Source organism: Sphaeramia orbicularis, chromosome 9, assembly GCF_902148855.1.
Source record: "Sphaeramia orbicularis chromosome 9, fSphaOr1.1, whole genome shotgun sequence".
Lineage (NCBI taxonomy): Eukaryota > Metazoa > Chordata > Actinopteri > Kurtiformes > Apogonidae > Sphaeramia > Sphaeramia orbicularis.
The window spans coordinates 10,410,386-10,428,995 of record NC_043965.1 but is presented as its reverse complement, the minus strand read 5'-3'; the positions used below and the strand labels follow the sequence as shown (position 1 = coordinate 10,428,995).

General features: G+C 36.4%; 1 protein-coding gene across 1 annotated transcript in view; it reads left to right on the top strand.

Moving 5' to 3' along the window:
• The window catches only part of mamdc2a (MAM domain containing 2a), a 66,966-nt gene that overhangs the window by 37,544 nt on the left and 10,812 nt on the right, over window positions 1–18,610 (top strand). The window contains exons 6-8 of the mRNA XM_030142518.1: window positions 3,248–3,504; window positions 7,275–7,368; window positions 14,953–15,099. Coding sequence (XP_029998378.1) covers window positions 3,248–3,504; window positions 7,275–7,368; window positions 14,953–15,099 — 498 coding nt within the window. The remainder of the gene's footprint in view (window positions 1–3,247; window positions 3,505–7,274; window positions 7,369–14,952; window positions 15,100–18,610) is intronic.

Here is an 18,610-nt window from a genome sequence, read left to right as displayed (position 1 = left end):
AAAAAATGTGAATAACCTGAACAAATATGAACAACCTGAAATGTCTTAAGAGAAGTACATGCAATTGTACCAATATTCTGCCTGTTACTAAATGTTTTGTGTATTTGTAATTGTAATGTAACTTGTAATGCGCATGTGTAAATGATAACTTGATAAACTGAGGCAGAATACAGATAAAATTGCGTGTACATCTCTTAAGACATTTCAGGTTGTTCATGTTATTCAGATTTTTAAGATAACGTTATCATGATGTAATTTTACTGTTTTTTCACTGTTATTATTTTACTTGTTTTTGGCACCAAGTCTTCGTTTTCAGTGTTTTTTCTCTTGTTTGTTTCTCATTTTTCAATGTTGTTACCAGCGACTCACTCCATGTGCAGGGGCATGGTCTGCTTCAGGAAACTGATTAAGAAGGATTGTGATTGGTGGATTGCTGTGTGTGTCAGGTACCCAGGTTGAAATTAGATGAGAACACATTGAGTTCATTTACCTCCTACATTGCTGGACCTGCGATGTGACTATTGCACACATGTACATTGCGATGATGGTGCTCAAACGATATATTGTGCAGCTCTACTCCTTTTCTACAATTTTACAATTTTTTGGTGCAGTTGAGCTTATACCAAATGGGAAGTGATAAAGACATATAGACTAAAAACTGACTTTTGTTGCTGGGTCTATACAAGTTTGTTTATTCTTGGTTAGTCCAATGGTGGAGCAATCCATTCAAGGTGGCAGGGGGGTTGGGGGGGGGGGGTATAAAGAAAAAAAGTTCTATTTTGAAGTTCGTGTACGAGGGCTCCTAGTAGAATTTTACCCAGGACTCCACAGAGGTCTGAATGAGACAGATGAGACTTTGGTTGATGTTGTGTTTGTGATGATAGAGTTGTGGTGAGATGACACAGATGTGTTACGTCCTAAAACTGCACAGGCTGATTCACCAACAAAGAGGATGGTGTCATCGTTGACTCGTGTCCAGATTCAGACATTGTTTTCATCAAGGCATGCGTGTTTCTTTTTGTTCGTCCAGGTTAACAGGCTGGCAGTTGTTGTTCTGACTGATCTGAATCCAGAACACACGCTGTGATGAGCCCAACTCCAAATCCTGCCTAATGATCTGCACTTTCTCAGAGTACTTATACTCACAGACACTGATCCTTTCAGGTCCAGGTCTGACTTTGAGCTCCTGTTGCTTCCTCGTAACTTATTTCATAATCATTACTGATTTCAGTCTCTTGCTCTCCCACTCACTTTCTTGTTTACATGTAGTGTTCTTCCAGGGCATCGTTCTCTCCCTTTCTTCCTAGATGATATTACATTTGTGGTCAGATAGATAATGTAGACCAGTAAACATCATGATCCAATCTATTTTTTCCTCCAGTACTGTCAGGAACACAGATAGCTTTTGAGTTTATTGATACTCCAGTTTAATTATTTCACCCTAGGGCCCATTTACTACCAGGTGTCAGTACTCATCCCACCCTATCGTTCCTGTGGTGCCCTTTAGAACTGGTAATTTAAATGTGTTTGGGCCTTTTTAATCCAACGGCCTGAAAGTCCGATGGACTCTTGGTATCAGTTGTTGTCCGTTGGTCTGTAAACAATTTTTCACGAAACTTCTCCAAAATGGTCAACCAGAATCAATTGAAATTCATGCAGAGGTTCCTTGGGCCAAGGTCTACCAAGTTTTTCAAAGAATTGAGAAATATTGATTTTTGAAATCTTTATAAATTTTTGACATTTTAAAAATCCCCATTGGTTTATAATTGGAACATTTTCAAAGTGCTATAACTTCCAAACAGTTAAAAATATTGATATAATTACTATTGGCAATAGATAGGAAGTCACATATGGGCTTTGGTGCCATGACCTTTGACCTTGACTGACCTTGAAAGGTCAAATGAATGTCTATTAATGTCTTTCAATATGTCGTTGGACTACAGGACCCTTGGTTGTGTTTGTAGATGAGGGGACACTAACACAGAGTTGTAATACTGCTAATGGACACTAGGAGTGGCTCTAATTGACTCCAGAAAACCTTGGCTCCCAAAGACCTAGAATGAACTCCTGTTAAAAATAGGGATGTAACGAAATGAAAATTTCATATCACAGTTATTGTGACCAAAATTATCACAGTTATCATTATTATCATGGTATTGTTGAAATTGTGCTCAAAATGTTCAAAAAATACTTATACACACACTGAAATAATTTAACCAAGTTGTATTTAAAAAAATAAATAAATAAAATAATTGGTGCAATGTACCTTCTGTTGCAGAAACATTCAAATATTAACCCTTAGTGGTCTGAGCCTATTTAGTCTGTTTTTCAGTCCTTTTGATTTTGCCTTTATATACTATATAAACAAATGTTTACTATACCCATGTTTGTGATCTTTACTTTCAGCACAACTTCATCTATATCATCTGCCTATTATTTTTTTCAATTTAACCTACTATAAAAACATAAAAGGCCAGAAAACACAAAAAATATATAAAATCCAATTTAAAAAATGTATATGCTTTATTGCATAAATAACACACAGATGCTTAACGAACCTTTTCAAAGACTTTAAAAGTAAATACTGGTTCCAAATGTTAGGTATAGAAAATCAAAATTGTAATAAATTAAAACTATACTCGAATATTTGACATAAAAGCAGATCTATACACAGGGTTTTTTTCCATTAAAAGTGTGGTAATCAAACACAGTTATCATGATAATTAGAATTTAAACGGTAATGCTAACCATCTGCAATTTTACCGCGGTTTATCGTTATACTGGTAATCGTTACATCTCTCGTTTAAAAGTATTACATCAATAATTTTTCAAGGACTCTTGTTTTACAAGAGCTGTTTAATAACTGATCTGGTGGTCCAGCTTTACATTATTATTTATTATTATTATTGTTACTTTTACTGCTCAGCCGAGGGGTATTGTGATCGTTTTGTCGTCTGTCTGTTCATTCAATGACATAATCGCATTATCTGAAGAATGCACTGAACACCACCACCACCACCACCACTGGTTTGTGTGTGTGTCATTGTGTAGTGTTAGATCTTAAAGCTGCCTAAATCTAATACACTGGACCTTTGAATTGTAAATATCACTGACAAGAAACATCTGGCTTCCATAACAGCCTGTAGATCTGCCAAAACACTCATCTAGAGGTGTGTACGACTGTGTCATCTTCAACAGTCTGATCATTTAATGCACAGTCTGATGATCATGTGATCTGCTGTTCCAGGACACTACATGTACGTGGACTCGGTTTATGCCAAACACTTCCAGGAGGTGGCCAAGCTGACCTCCCCCATGACCACGGTGCCTATGGCCGGATGCCTTTCCTTCTATTACGACAGAGACCAGGAAAGGGGAAACATCTTCTCTGTGTTCACCAGGGACAAGCTGGGCCATTTTGAGGAGATCTGGAGACCAGATGTGTACGCCACCATGGACTGGACTCTGGTCAGCGTAGACATCAAGGCCCCACATCCTGTTGAGGTCAGTCCTGAACGCATCATTAGGCCTGAGCCACGAAATGTTATCAGCAAAAAAGTCCTCTGATTAATTCATAATCAACCCTCCTGCTGCTAAAAGTGAAAACATACAGCAAAACAGAGGCTTTGTACTTGAAAGAAAACTTTTTTTTTTTTTGTTACTGAAAAAAGCCTTAATGTTTTCACTCCTTTGAGGTTCTTTGTAATAGAAAATAATGATAATACAGCTGTACAATGACACAAGCTTTAGTGGTCTTTTCTTTTTGGTATTAATGGGCAAATGTCCTTTAACCCTTATGCCCTCCTCTATATCATGTTGTTTTAACATTGTACTTTTCAACCCTGAGTGGTTTTCTTCAGACTGACGTTGTGGACGGTCTGGATCCAGAGGTTGCAGAGGTAGAGTAGGTGAATAGAACCTCTGAATTAAAATACTCTGCATACTTTGGGAGTATTTTTCAGGCTTTGCTCTGACCTAAACACTACTGTTGTAAAGCCACTGTGTGTTCCTCTGTGGCCTCTTTTAAACCGTGAGTTGAGGTTTGCATGTTTACTGGAACACTCTACTGTACAATCCTACTGAGCTTCTGTTCCACAACCCTGATTTATTTCCATAGGGACTGGCAGCTCCAAGTATAATCACTACAAACACAGTGTATATGACGCTTCATGCTCCTTATTCGCTCAAGATGCTTTTAGATACTGAAAAACAGATGAAAATCATTTTTATCGTGATGTATTTTATTATTATGTTGCATCTTTTATAGCATTTTCATTTAATTTCCATCACTTTTATTGTTCCTTTTATGATCTTCTTCTATCCTTTTTCCATGAGTCAGTACAAATCATTATGTCTTAGACTTAGACAAACTTTACTGATCCACAAGGGAAAGGCTTTGTCTCCTTTCTGTACCTACCTGGCCCACTTTCATAGACTTACTCAAAAATAGTTGAATTTTTGATTCCAAGAAGTATCCATCTTATGATGCCATATATTGAAATTCTACAAGTATCTAAACCTCCAGAAGCTGAACTCACCCCATAGATCAGTTTCATGTGACATATGACATATGCTGCACGTGCACCTTGGAGGCAGAAGGCACGCCGAGTTCGTAGCAAAGCAGTGACTGCCAGTGTCAATAATGCCGTCGTCCTGCTGTGCTGTGGGTTGTCCGAATAGACAGAGCACACAGAAAAATTTAATCTTCTATAGCAGGGCTGTCAAACTCATTTTGGTTCAGGGACCATATTTAGCCCAATTTGATCTCAAGCGGGCCAGACCAGTAAAATAATGACTTAATAACCTATAAATAATGACAAATCCAAGTTTTTCTTTTTGTTTTAGTACAAAAAAATTCCAATTAAATTATGAAAATATTTACATTTTACAAAAAAGATGTGAATAACCTGAAAAAAACAGAAATTTCATTTAAAAAATTAGTGCAATTTTAACAATATTACTTATTATTTATTCATATACATTACACACAATGTTCCATAAACATTTGGTAACAGGCATAATATTGTTATAATTTTGGATTTTGGAACTAAAATTTGAACAATTTCTACAATATTACATCTCTTATTAACAACTACAGATCACAGTGGATCCATAAATGCACAAAACATTTAGTAACAGGCAGAATATTGTTAAAATTGCACATTTCGGGTTGTTCATCTTTGTTTTTATTTATGCATTTATTTGCATTTTACTGTGAAAGAATAGTTTTGTAAATGTAAATATTTTCACAGTGCAATGTTATTTTTTTCACTAAAATTTTTTCCACATAATTTTTCACAAAGAAAATTTGCAGCTGTCATTATTTATGGGTTATTGTGTTATTTTTACTTGAGATCACATTGGTCTGTATGTGAAACCTGAACCAAAATGATTTGGACAACCTGGACTGTTCAGGTTCATTTTTGCTCTTTCATCCAGTGGGCCGGAATGAAACCTTTGGCGGGCCAAATTTGGCCCCGGGCCGCATGTTTGACACCTGTGGTCTATAGAATTCCTGCTGGTAAACATCCCTTCTACAAAAATCGGTGAAAGTTATGGTTGCAGACATGAGAACTGATCTGAGGAGGAAATTAAGAATGCTGGTCTGTGCAGTGCACACTTCATATCTGGTAAGTACTTGAGATCTACCATACAGAGGTTGCGTTAAACAAAAAATATTCTGTCATTGATGGATTTTTTAACAAAATGACAGAAAGTTCTGAAGGCCATCCGTCATTTTGACAGATTAAAATACTAAGGGTAATCTACCAAAGTTTTCATACAACACTGTGAACAGAACCTACTCGCAGGATCGCTGGTCTGTCTGTCTCTTAACAAGTCATCAAACATTTCGTAACAGCATCCTACCTGTATAGAACCCTAACCCTAACCCTGCTAAACTCCTAAAATTATGTGTTACAGTCGCTCCATTCAAGCAGAATAAAAAGTAGCAGGAAAGAAATTATCAATACAATGAAAAAAGAAAAATATATAAACATGTATAAAGCTCTAAATATACAAACATGTATATAGCTCTGAAAATATATATAAATATATATATATATATATATATATATATATATATATATATATATATATATATATATATATATACATACACACACACACACCAAATATACATTTTAAAACATGCTACTACCCCATAAAGACTTAGCACTATTTTTGTGTCAGTTCCCAAATGCATATTTCACTCTTTTTAGCTTTTCTTACACTGCAAAAATGTAAATGTTATCAAGTGTATTTTTCTCATTGCTAGTCTTAAAATAAGACATAATCACCTAAAGAGTAACTTTTCAGGGAGATATAAGAACTTATTTTTAGACAATAGATCTTGAAAATCTTATTTCAAGAAATCTTACCAAGATAATTTTCACTTGTTCCATTGGCAGATTGTTTTAGCTTCATTCAATATTTTTTTTGCTTAATTCAAGATAAAAAATTTTTTTCCAGTGGAACAAGCAAAAATGATCTTGGTAAGATTTAGATTGTTACAGTGTATTCAGAGGTCTTTTAGAGTACAAGCATAAGCGTTAAAAGATACGATCAAATAAAAGTCAAAGATATAAGCAGTATAAAAGTATATCAAAAATATTAAACCAGTGTAAAAACAATAGAACAGTGATTTGTAATAAATATCTAAAAATGAATACTTTACTGGAGGATATTGCACAGGAGAACATTGCATGAGAACGCTGCAGCTGTTTCTGTCATAACATGAACATAAGCTGAGCTGAGGCACATCATCATTTTTCAACTCATTCTGCAGACAGAGCTTTTTCCACACATCATCATATCAAATCCTCTACTTCTTCCTCCTGTCGCAGTTCTTCTGTCTGTAGTTGAGAGCAGACTCATACTCGGCCTCTGTGAGTTTCCACTGTTTTCAGTTGTGTGTTCTTCCCTCTGACGCCATCGTTTCCTTTCGCCGTGCTGTCGGCCAGAACGCCTCCCACAGCCTGATCCACACCGCTGTGGAAAGAAGCTTGCATAACGTTACTAACTAGGTCAGATCCTCTGTCCGGTCCAGCCAGCAGAAGTACAGAGCTTTTTCATCAACTTGCACTTCTCTCCATGTTCCACAGTTTATCCTGATGTCACCGTCTGGCGTCTGCAGCCATGTCTTATATCACTATATGTCATATGTTTCTCTGCAACAATTACCAGAAACCCTTTCTCAGGAGTAATGACTGTCTTAAGTCTTCCATTACTCATTATCACAGTGTGTATATAAATGTGTGTGTGTGTTCTACTAGGTGGTGTTTGAGGCAGCTTTTAACAGTGCCAGAGGTGGATATGTAGCCATAGACGACATCTCCTTTTCCCCTGAGTTCTGCCACACTGACACAGGTGAGAATTCACAGCTGGACTCAGGATTAACACATACATTGCAAATTATTTGTTTTTTACCAAGAAAAAAAAGCAACAACTTAGATTTAGAAGTGTTAGATATGTATCTTGTTTTAACAGTTGATTTCTTATTTTAACCCTTTCATGCATAGGGGTCACTACAGTGGACAGCTGTTCAAAGATGTTCACTTGTATATTCATGGATTTTGTGGACGCTTATGCATCATCCCATACACTGCAATTCATACCATTACTGTAACTTTGCTGTTCTTGATAAACCTGATCTGCAGTAACATGTTTGAATGTAAATCAATTGCTTGTTATTGTTATTAGACTGTAATTAACAGATTTTTTTTTTTGTCTTTGTGAATTGAGTAGTGACTAGTATAATATAGTATATAGAGTATAATAAAATGTGAGAAAACAACAGATTAGCAGCTTTAAAAAAGTTTTTATTTCAGTTTTCACACAATATATTTATTTAATTAAATTAATTAATTAATTTATTTATTTCAAACATGCAAAGAAACAAAATAAAACAAAACAAAGCAAATTAAGACAAAAACAAAATAACTTTTAAATTAACAGAATGTATCTTCAAGTACGTGCGACTCTGAATATCAGTAAAAAAAAAAAAAAAAAGCTTCAAATATTAAGCACATGGTGTCGAGTTGAGTGTACGTTTTTGCAACTCCATGAAAAATAGGTTCATAAGAAAATTTTCAATCGCATTGTTTTTTTCATGCCTAAAGAGGAATAAAAGCACTCAGGAAAAAAAAAATCTTGATTAAGGTTCTCGTAATTCATGCATGAAAGGGTTAAATGAATAGAATAGAATAGAATAGAATAGAATAGAATGTCTTTATACAGGAACAATGAAATTAACCCTTCCATGCATGAATTATGAGAGCCTTAATCAAGTTTTTTTTTTCCTGAGTGTTTTTATTCCTCTTTAGGCGTGAAAAAAAAGTGATTGAAATGCTTTTATGAACCTATTTATCATGGAGTTACAAAAATGTCCATTAGGCTGAACACCATTCATTTAATTTTTGAAGCAAAGAAACATGTATTTACTGTCATACTGTGTGAAAACTATGAAATATTTGTTTTTTAAATGCTGCTAATCTGATGTTTTCTCACATTTTAACATATTATAATACTGGCTATTACTCAGATAATATGCAAAAAAAAACAACAACAAAAAAAACAACAAAAACTTTTTATTTTAAAAGAAACTGTTCATTACAGTCTAATTGATTTACTCTCAAATATGTTAGTGCAGATCAGATTTATCAAGAACAGGAAAGTTACAGTAATAGTATGAATTGCAATGTATGGGATGATGCATAGGCGTCCACTGTGTTGGTTGATATAAAACGAAAACAACAAAATCCATGAATATACAAGAAAACAGCTGTAGAATAACTGTCTGCTGTAGTGAGCACTATACATGAAAGGGTTAAAAAAAAATGCAATCATCCTAGGTACCATAAAAAAGTATAAATAATGTATGTAAGAGTATAAAAACTAAAATGTAAAAGAAAAACCCAGACGGCATAATTATCTAAAATGTTCATACATCTGTAGACATGCTTATTTCTAGATTTACCAATCTTAATTCAAGTGATCTTGTCAAGTGAAATTACCTTGCTACATGGACAGATATTTCACTTGTTTCGAGTACCTTTTTCTTCCGATTTAGTGCTTTTATCTTGTTTTGTGGACGCCCCTTTTTTACAGTGTAGTTCTGTGTGCTCACTGCAAAAAAGGCCTGTGCAAAAATAAGAAAATTAAACTCATCATTGGGTTCAAATGTCTTATTTCAAGTAAAATTATCTGCCAGTGCAGTAAGAAAATTGCACTTATCAAGTTTTCTTTTTTAAAAAAAAGTCAATTATCTAAGGATTATAGAAGGATAAAATTATTTTAAGCAGAATATACTTGTTTCAAGTCTTCATAGTAATTTTTTTAACTATGTGGTGGTATGAACCAACTGAAACAACAACCAAAAGTATAAAAGTGAAAGTATATATCCCTTTCATGTATAGTGGTCACTCCAGTGGACAGCTATTCTCCAGCTTTTCTCTTGTATATTCATGGATTTTGTTGTTTTAGTTCCATATCAGAAAACACAGTGGACACTTATGCACCATCACATACACTGACATTGAAAACATTACTGTTACTTTGCTGTTCTTGATAAACCTGATCTAACATGTTCGAGTGTTAATCAATTCCTTGTTATTGTTATTAGACTGTAATTAACAACAAAAGTGTTTTTTGTTTTTTTTTGGCATATTATGTCCATGAAGTGAGTAACGACTAGTATTAGAGTACACTACAAACAAAAAGTGAAGGATATTTCTATTTTTGTTTGTCTTTTTTTTTGTCATTTTTGCCATTTGTATATAAAACTCTGTCTGGTCATTAAAAAAAATGTGTTTCAATTCAATTCACACAAAAAAGTAAAAAGCTTTGTGCAAAAATCCTAACTGAAAAAAAAAAAGCCCAAAAATTAAAAATATCCATAACTTTTAGTTTGTAGTGTATGTTAAAATGTGAGAAAACATCAAATTAGCAGCATTTGTTTTTATTTCATAGTTTTCACACAGAAGATCAGTAAATACATGTTTCTTTGCTTCAAAAATTAAACACATGGTGTCCAGCTGAGTGGACATTTTTGCAATTCCATGAAAAATAGTTGCATAAAAAAAAAAAAATAATAATAATAATCACTTTTTTATTTTAATGCCCAAGACGAATAAAGAAAAAAAATCTTGATTAATGTTCTCATAATTCATGCATGAAAGGGATCTAAAAGTATCTGTAGATATAAACAACAACAAACAAGTCCTGCAGTCTTCAACAATCTAGAATTTATTGTAAATTTGTTCATATTATTTGGAAAATTTCATATACATAAAAACAAATATACTAAAACACTCCCAAATTTTCAAATCTTCCTATTAGAATTTGAAAATTATATTAAATCTTTAGAATTCATTTATAATTTAAAAAAAAGCGCTAACACCTTGGCTATTTATAAACGATTTTTTAATACTGACTGAACTCTCTGTTGCATTTATTTATTTATATTTGTCAGATTTTTTATTTATTTATTTATTTATTTACACTTTTTTTTTTTTTAAACTATTATTTATATATTATGCTTTGTATTTTTAAATCTATGCATTATTTTCTATATTCAAATGCTTTTTCCCTTTTGACATCTTGCTTGTTTAAAATTTTGTACTGTATACCCAAATGTTGTTAATAAAGTTGAAAAAAAAAACCCAAAAACTGCAGTCTTCAACACATTTGGATCCATCTTACTAACAACTTAAGATGGAACTAACATACAGCTGTGTTTTGATCCTGGCGTCATGTGCATCACAATAAGAGTGAAACAACAATGGAACCAAAGTATAAGAGAAACAAAGCTTCGATTCAGCAAAAATTGTAATTAAATAGTTTTTTTTAGTTCGATGTTGTCGCTACGTGTGGACCCCAGGAAAATTAGCTTGTCACCTTGGTGGCAGCTAATGGGGATCCTTTTAAACATTAAACATTTTAATCGATTCATATCCATTAATCGATCAGTCATTCAGCTCTAAACCAACTACGTGGCCTATTTTATTTGTGGTTGAATCCCAAAAATTCTGTAGAAATGGCCGATGCCACAGCGGTTCTGAAATGCTCCTGTTGTGCATCGATGTCCTGCAGAGAATGAACCACGTTATGATGCTTCATAGCTGCTCCTGGTGGAAAACACAGAGAAGAGCTTCATCCCTCCCTTGCTACAGTAGATTTTACATAATTCTGCTAACAGGACAAACAGAACAAACTGTGATGACAACACAGTTTTCTTTGAGGAGGTAATTAATGACCACCAGCAGCTTTAGAGCCACAAGAACTAAAACGGTGCCTGAGTGTTACTTTACACTCACATGTTCCTCAAGTAATTTTATCATTTTTAATTGTTTTTACATATAATTTAATTGCTCATTTAACCCTTTCATGCATACTGGTCACTACAGTGGACAGCTATTCCACAGCTGTTTTCTCGTATATTCATGGGTTTTGTTGTTCTTTTCGTTTTTTTTTTTTGTTTGTTTGTTTTTTTTTTTTTTTACACATATGTTTATCAAAGTTTTAAGACACTACATATCTTTTCTGACATGAACTGGTAACATTATGTACAGGGGTTGGACAAAATAATGGAAACACCTTCACCTCAAGATGATAATGCCCCAATCCATACAGCTAGAATTGTTAAAGAATGGCATGAGGAACATTCTAATGAAGTTGAGCATCTCGTATGGCCGGCACAGTCCCCAGACCTCAACATTATTGAGCATTTATGGTCAGTTTTAGAGATTCAAGTAAGACGTCAATTTCCACCGCCATCATCTCTAAAAGAGTTGGAGGGTATTCTAACTGAAGAATGACTTAAAATTCCTTTGGAAACAATTCACAAGTTGTATGAATCAATACCTCGGAGAATTGAGGCTGTAATTGCCGCAAAAGGCGGACCTACACCATATTAAATTATATTTTGTTGATTTTTTAAGGTGTTTCCATTATTTTGTCCAACCCCTGTAGATCTCTCCTGAGCATAAACCCTCAGAATCACAAGCGTTACCTGTAGTTTTCACACAGTTTATCAGTAAATACATGTTTCTGTGCGTCAAAAATTAACCGCATGGTGTCCAGTTGAGTGGACATTTTTGCAACTTCATGAAAAATAGGTTCATAAAAATTTTTTTTTTCATTATTATTTTTTTTAATGTATTTTTTAATTTTTAAAAAATTATTTTTATTTTATTATTATTTTTTACATTTATTTTTCAGAAGAAAGTTTTCAGTCACGTTGTTTTTTTTCATGCCTAAAGAGGAATAAAAACACTCAGAAAAAATTGTGATTAAGGTTCTCATAATTCGTGCATGAAAGGGTCAATTGATCCTATACTCATGACTCCCTGATACCTTTATCATTGCTAACACTATTTTACTTTGTCATTTCGGCCTCTTCATGCTGGTGCTTTGAAAACATTTGCCTCTGCTGGGGAGATTTTGAGCTAAGGGAGCATCTGTTTCCAGCTTCCCCAGATTTACTCCAGAACATCACTTCAGTAGAGTCGGACCATCTGATCCTAATGCACGTCTACATCCGAAAAAATCTGAATCCTTTATTAGTCCCAGGGGGAAATTATTGGGTATTCCAGTTACTCTTTTCAAGTATAATAAAAAGTAGCAAGAAAGAAATTATCAATACAACAGAAAAGACAATAAAATATATAAATGCATATATAAAGCTACATTTATACAGTACTGTGCTAAAATTTTAGGCGACCTTTAGATTAGTTGTTTTTCCAGCGTTAAAATGAACATGCATATTTATTTCTCAGTCTCTTTTCATCAGATACAACAAGAAAATACAGGAAATATGTGCACAGCCTTAAAACACACACACACACACACACACACAAAAACAGAAGTAAATGGGTTAAAAAGGTTAAAGTCAGTATTTAGTGTGACCTCAGACCCCATGACAAGAAGCAGATCCGGCATGTATTGAATGAAACCTGGAATAAAAAATCAGAAAGTGAACAGCAAAAATGTCATATTGTCTGAACAAAAGGATTAAAGACATGTTAAGGTCACACTAAATACGACCACTTTGCTTTATAGAAGCTGTTTATTTCACTAAAACCTTTTATTCCTATTACTGTACATACTAGAGTAAAGTATGTTGCATTACATTTCACATACATATTTATATTTCTTTTACATTCAATAAATCTGACTTGTGCATATTGCTGTATGTATGAAAAGATAACATCATATTCCCATCAGTTTCTTTTAGTGGTTTAATATAAGTGTCATTATTCTTATAATGGACCTCGACCTCTGTAGATCCTTAAAAAGCATTAAAATACCTAACATTAAGCCTTTGATTTTCAGTATCTTAAAATATCTGAAATTACTGAAGCGGTGTAGAATGAATGAGCATGTCTATATTCCATTTGTCAGCTTTAATTAATTCATTTATTTTTTTTAATTTTATCAGTATTTTATACATGTGATGAAAATGAAAATTTCATTTATTGGTCATTATGTGCAGAGCTGGGTGATGTAGATAAAGTCAGGTTAGTGTTTTTCTCTATTTGGTTTTGTATAGATGACAATATGAGACAAATTTGCTTAGTCTTTTATTCCTGATACAGTATTTGATTTTTTTATTGGACTGTCTTTTCTCTGTAGCACTTTGAGATTCTGCTGGATGAAAAGTGCTTTATGAATGCAGTTTTTATTATTATTATTATTATTATTATCATCATCATCATCATCATCATCATCATTATTATTATTATTATTATTATTATTATTATTAAAACAGGACAAAAACAAGGATAATGTTAAAGGCACAACAAGACAGATACCAAAAGACCCAATTTTTTAAAATTTTTTTGATAGATATCTATCTATCTATCTATCTATCTATCTATCTATCTATCTATCTATCTATCTATCTATCTATCTATCTATCTATCTATCTATCTATCTATCTATCTATCTATCTATCTATCTATCTATCTATCTATCTATCTATCTATCTATCTATCTATCTATCTATCTATCTCATGCTTCTTTTATTCCTTCAGCTATCACACTTTTAAACTCTGACAGCAGTCATTTTATGTGAGATTTTTTTTATGTTACCAGAACCAATATCTGTCCTGCAAAAATCAAAATCATACCAATAGTATTTTTCTCATTTCTAGTCCAAACATCTCATCACACTTAAAATAAGACATAATCATCTTAAGTGTAACTTTTCAGTGAGATATAAGAACTTATTTTTAGACAATAGATCTTGAAAATCTTTTTTCAAGAAATCTTGCCATGATAATTTTCACTTGTTCCGTTGGCAGATTTTTTCCTTGAATTAAGCAAAAAAAATCTTGAATTTAGCAAAAAAAATCTACCAATTCGAAATTTCTTGAAATAAGATTTCCAGATCTATTGTCTAAAAATAGGTTCTTATAACTTACTGAAAAGTCACTCTTTAGGTGATTGTCTTATTTTAAGTGTGATGAGAAATTTTGACTAGAAATGAGAAAAATACACTTGGTAAGAGTTTGATTTTTGCAGTCTATCTATCTATCTATCTATCTATCTATCTATCTATCTATCTATCTATCTATCTATCTATCTATCTATCTATCTATCTATCTATCTATCTATCTATCTATCTATCTATCTATCCATCCATCCATCCATCCATCCATCCATCCATCCATCCATCCATCCATCCATCCATCCATCCATCCATCCATCCATCCATCCATCCATCCATCCATCCATCCATCCATCACCACACTAAACACAACTAAAAAAATACAACACAGATCAAACACTACACATTATAAAATACAACTATACAAAGATCTGAGTAGAATAATCATTCTGCTGTAGTAAATGCATTTTTCCATCCACAGATGTTGATATATTACATCATTAAATGTGTGTTTGGGACATGTGTGGATACTCTTCCTCAGATGGGGTCTTTTGTCATTTCAGAGCCGAACTTTGACCCCTCCATCGCCAACTGTGACTTTGAGGATGGCCTGTGTCTGTATTATCAGGAGAGGGGGGAGGGGAAAGTGTGGAGCAGAGTTACAGTGAAGCCCAATGCGTACAGGATCGGAGACCACACCACAGGAACAGGTGAGTCGGTCCTTGATGCTGAACACGATGCATTACGTCACTGTCTGCCAACCCCTAACAGGAGGATTTAGACCGGGGGGGGGGTCAAAGTCATGTCAGTTCAGGGGCCACATTCAGCCCAGTGTGATCTGAACTGGGCCAGACCAGTAAAATAATATGTGAAAAAGTTACATTACATTATGAAAATGTTTACATGTACAAACTGTCCTTTAAAAAATGTGAATAACAAGAGCACCCATGAACAGCCTGAAGCTGTTTAACCCTTAGGGGTCCAGGGTCATGGCTCTGGGACTGAATCACATGACATTTGCAACACGTCATAGCGTCGGAAGTCGGTCACGTGGACCACTGGGAACAACTGCATTAGAAAGTGCGGACTCGAAAACACTCTCCCACTTTTTATTTAATGTTGACAGAGCAAATACAACTGGCGGGAACGGACATGAATGCGGTATGGGTGAGTGAGCTAGCCAAACGGACGCAGTACCACGGTTAAACTGCCCTGCTGTGTCTAGTCTATGTGCGGTGGCTCAGACACTCTCGTGCCGTATCGACTTCGTCCGACCGTGGAATGCGGATGTGGGAGGTATTTAAAAACTGCCGCCAACTGCGGGCGAATCAGGTGACGATGACGTAACGACTATTTCCGGGGTGGATACGGCAGCTGTCAGGTCTGCTTCGGGGGTGTGTGTGTGTGTATGCGTAGGGCAGATTAAGCAAGTTGTCATAAGATGTAGGCTGGTTGATTTTACTAAAAAATACCTTCACCACTGTGGCTACACGGGTTGAAAAAAACTGCGCCAACCAGGAAAATGCATCCCCAATGGCGATGTGGCGATAGGCTAGCGCAAGCCTAGGCTTAGCTGATGTTCTGTGACGCTGCGCTCTGATTGGCTGACGTTCTGTGACGCTGCGCTCTGATTGGCTGACGTTCTGTGACGCTGCGCTCTGATTGGCTGACATTCTCCAACGCTCTGCTCTCATTGGCTGGCTTTCTGTGACGCTGCACTCTCATTGGCTGGCTTTCTGTGACGCTGCACTCTCATTGGCTGACATTCTGTGACGCTGCGCTCTGATTGGCTGACGTTCTGTGACGCTCCGCTCTGATTGGCTGGCGTTCTGTGACGCTGCGGTCTCATTGGCTAACGTTTTGTGATGCTCTGCTCTGTTGGCTGGCGTTCTGTGACGCTGCGCTCTGATTGGTTGGCGTTCTGTGATGCTGCACTCTGATTGGCTGGTGTTCTGTGACGCTCTGCTCTGATTGGCTGGCGTTCTGTGACGCTGCGCTCTGAGTGGTTGATGTTCTGTGACGCTCTGCTCTGATTGGCTGGTGTTCTGTGACGCTGCGCTCTGATTGGTTGATGTTCTGTGACGCTGCACTCTCATTGGTTGACGTTCTGTGATGCTGCGCTCTGATTGGCCAGTGTTCTGTGATGCTGCGCTCTGATTGGCCAGTGTTCTGTGACGCTGCGCTCTGATTGGCTGACGTTTTGTGACGCTGCGCTCTCATTGGCCGGCGTTCTGTGACGCTGCGCTCTGATTGGCTGGCGTTCTGTGATGCTCTGCTCTCATTGGCTGACGTTCTGTGACACTCCGCTCTGATTGGCTGGCGTTCTGTGACGCTGTGCTCTCATTGGCTGACGTTCTGTGACACTCCGCTCTGATTGGCTGGTGTTCTGTGACGCTGCGCTCTCATTGGCCGGCGTTCTGTGACGCTGCGCTCTGATTGGTTGAAGTTCTTTGACGCTGCGCTCTGATTGGCTGGCGTTCTGTGATGCTGCGCTCTGATTGGCTGGCGTTCTGTGACGCTGCGCTCTGATTGGTTGACATTCTGTCGCGCTGCGCTCTGATTGGTTGACGTTCTGTGATGCTGCGCTCTGATTGGCTGACGTTCTATGACGCTCTGCTCTGATTGGCTGGCGTTCTGTGACGCTGCGCTCTGATTGGTTGACATTCTGTCACGCTGCGCTGTCATTGGCTGACGTTCTGTGACGCTGTGCTCTGATTGGCTGACGTTCTGTGACGCTGCGCTCTGATTGGTTGACGTTCTGTGACGCTGTGCTCTGATTGGTTGACGTTCTGTGACGCTGCGCTGTCATTGGCTGACGTTCTGTGACGCTCTGCTCTGATTGGTTGACGTTCTGTGATGCTCCGCTCTGATTGGCTGGCGTTCTGTGACGCTGCGCTCTCATTGGCTGACGTTCTGTGACGCTCTGCTCTGATTGGCTGGTGTTCTGTGACACTGCGCTCTGATTGGTTGATGTTCTGTGAGACTGCGCTCTGATTGGCTGGCATTCTGTGACGCTGCGCTCTGATTGGCTGGCGTTCTGTGACGCTGCGCTCTGACTGGTTGACGTTCTGTGATGCTGCGCTCTGATTGGCTGACGTTCTGTGACGATCTGCTCTGATTGGGTGGCGTTCTGTGACGCTGCGCTCTGATTGGCTGACGTTCTGTGACACTCTGCTCTGATTGGCTGGCGTTCCGTGACACTGCGCTCTGATTGGCTGACGTTCTGTGACACTCTGCTCTGATTGGCTGGCGTTCCGTGACGCTGCGCTCTCATTGGCTGATGTTCTGTGATGCTGCGCTCTCATTGGCTGGTGTTCTGTGGTGCTGTGCTCTCATTCGCTGGTGTTCATTGACGCTCTGCTCTGATTGGCTGCTCAAAACAAATAAATGAATGAATAAAAAAAGCCTTTTTTGTTTAAAATCATTGCTTCTTGGTGCTTTTTAAGGCTGAGAACTCAAAGAAGACTGTTCTAGGTAATTTGCAAATGCCTATGTTCCTGTGACTTTAATAAAAGAAGCCTCAAGTCATCGCAATTTTTTGGAAAAGCTGTCACAAAATCAGGCATTTTAGGCCACAATCATCAAAAAAAAAAAAACCCTGCAAAATCCTGGAGGGACTGGTTTAGTAACAGTTATCTCTCTGATGATGTTTCATGTAGTACATATTTGTTCAGGTTATTCACATTTTTTTGTGAAAGGATAGTTTGAAGTGTAAACATTTTCTTGTAATTTCACTTTTTTTTTTTAAACAACTTTATCATTTTTCCATAACAACATTGACATCATTAAGGCATTTCTTACAAAATTTGTGACATTGCCACATTGCCCCCCCCCCCATCCCCACATCCCCACAAATGCATCCACATAAACACACACATATCAATTGAGCAAACAGAACACCAAAAGAAATATACACAAGTACAAGAAACAGACCAAAGGAAAAAAAAAAAGACTCAAACCATTCTGTGTTGATCATTCTAGTCATACCACCAACATTGCGGACCTCCGGCATAAGAAAAAAAGTCCCAGCAGTCAGAGTGTGGGCGTTGAGAAGAGTAGAATGGCAGTTAAAGAGCGAGAAAGAAAGAAAAATAAATTCATTAAAGGCAAAAGGCAGGCTCTTGATATGAGTTATGAACTGTGACCGGGTTCTGTCATATTTATCCTTCATATATAACTTTTTTATGCTAAAACAAATAGAAAAATTTAGAGTTGTCTTAC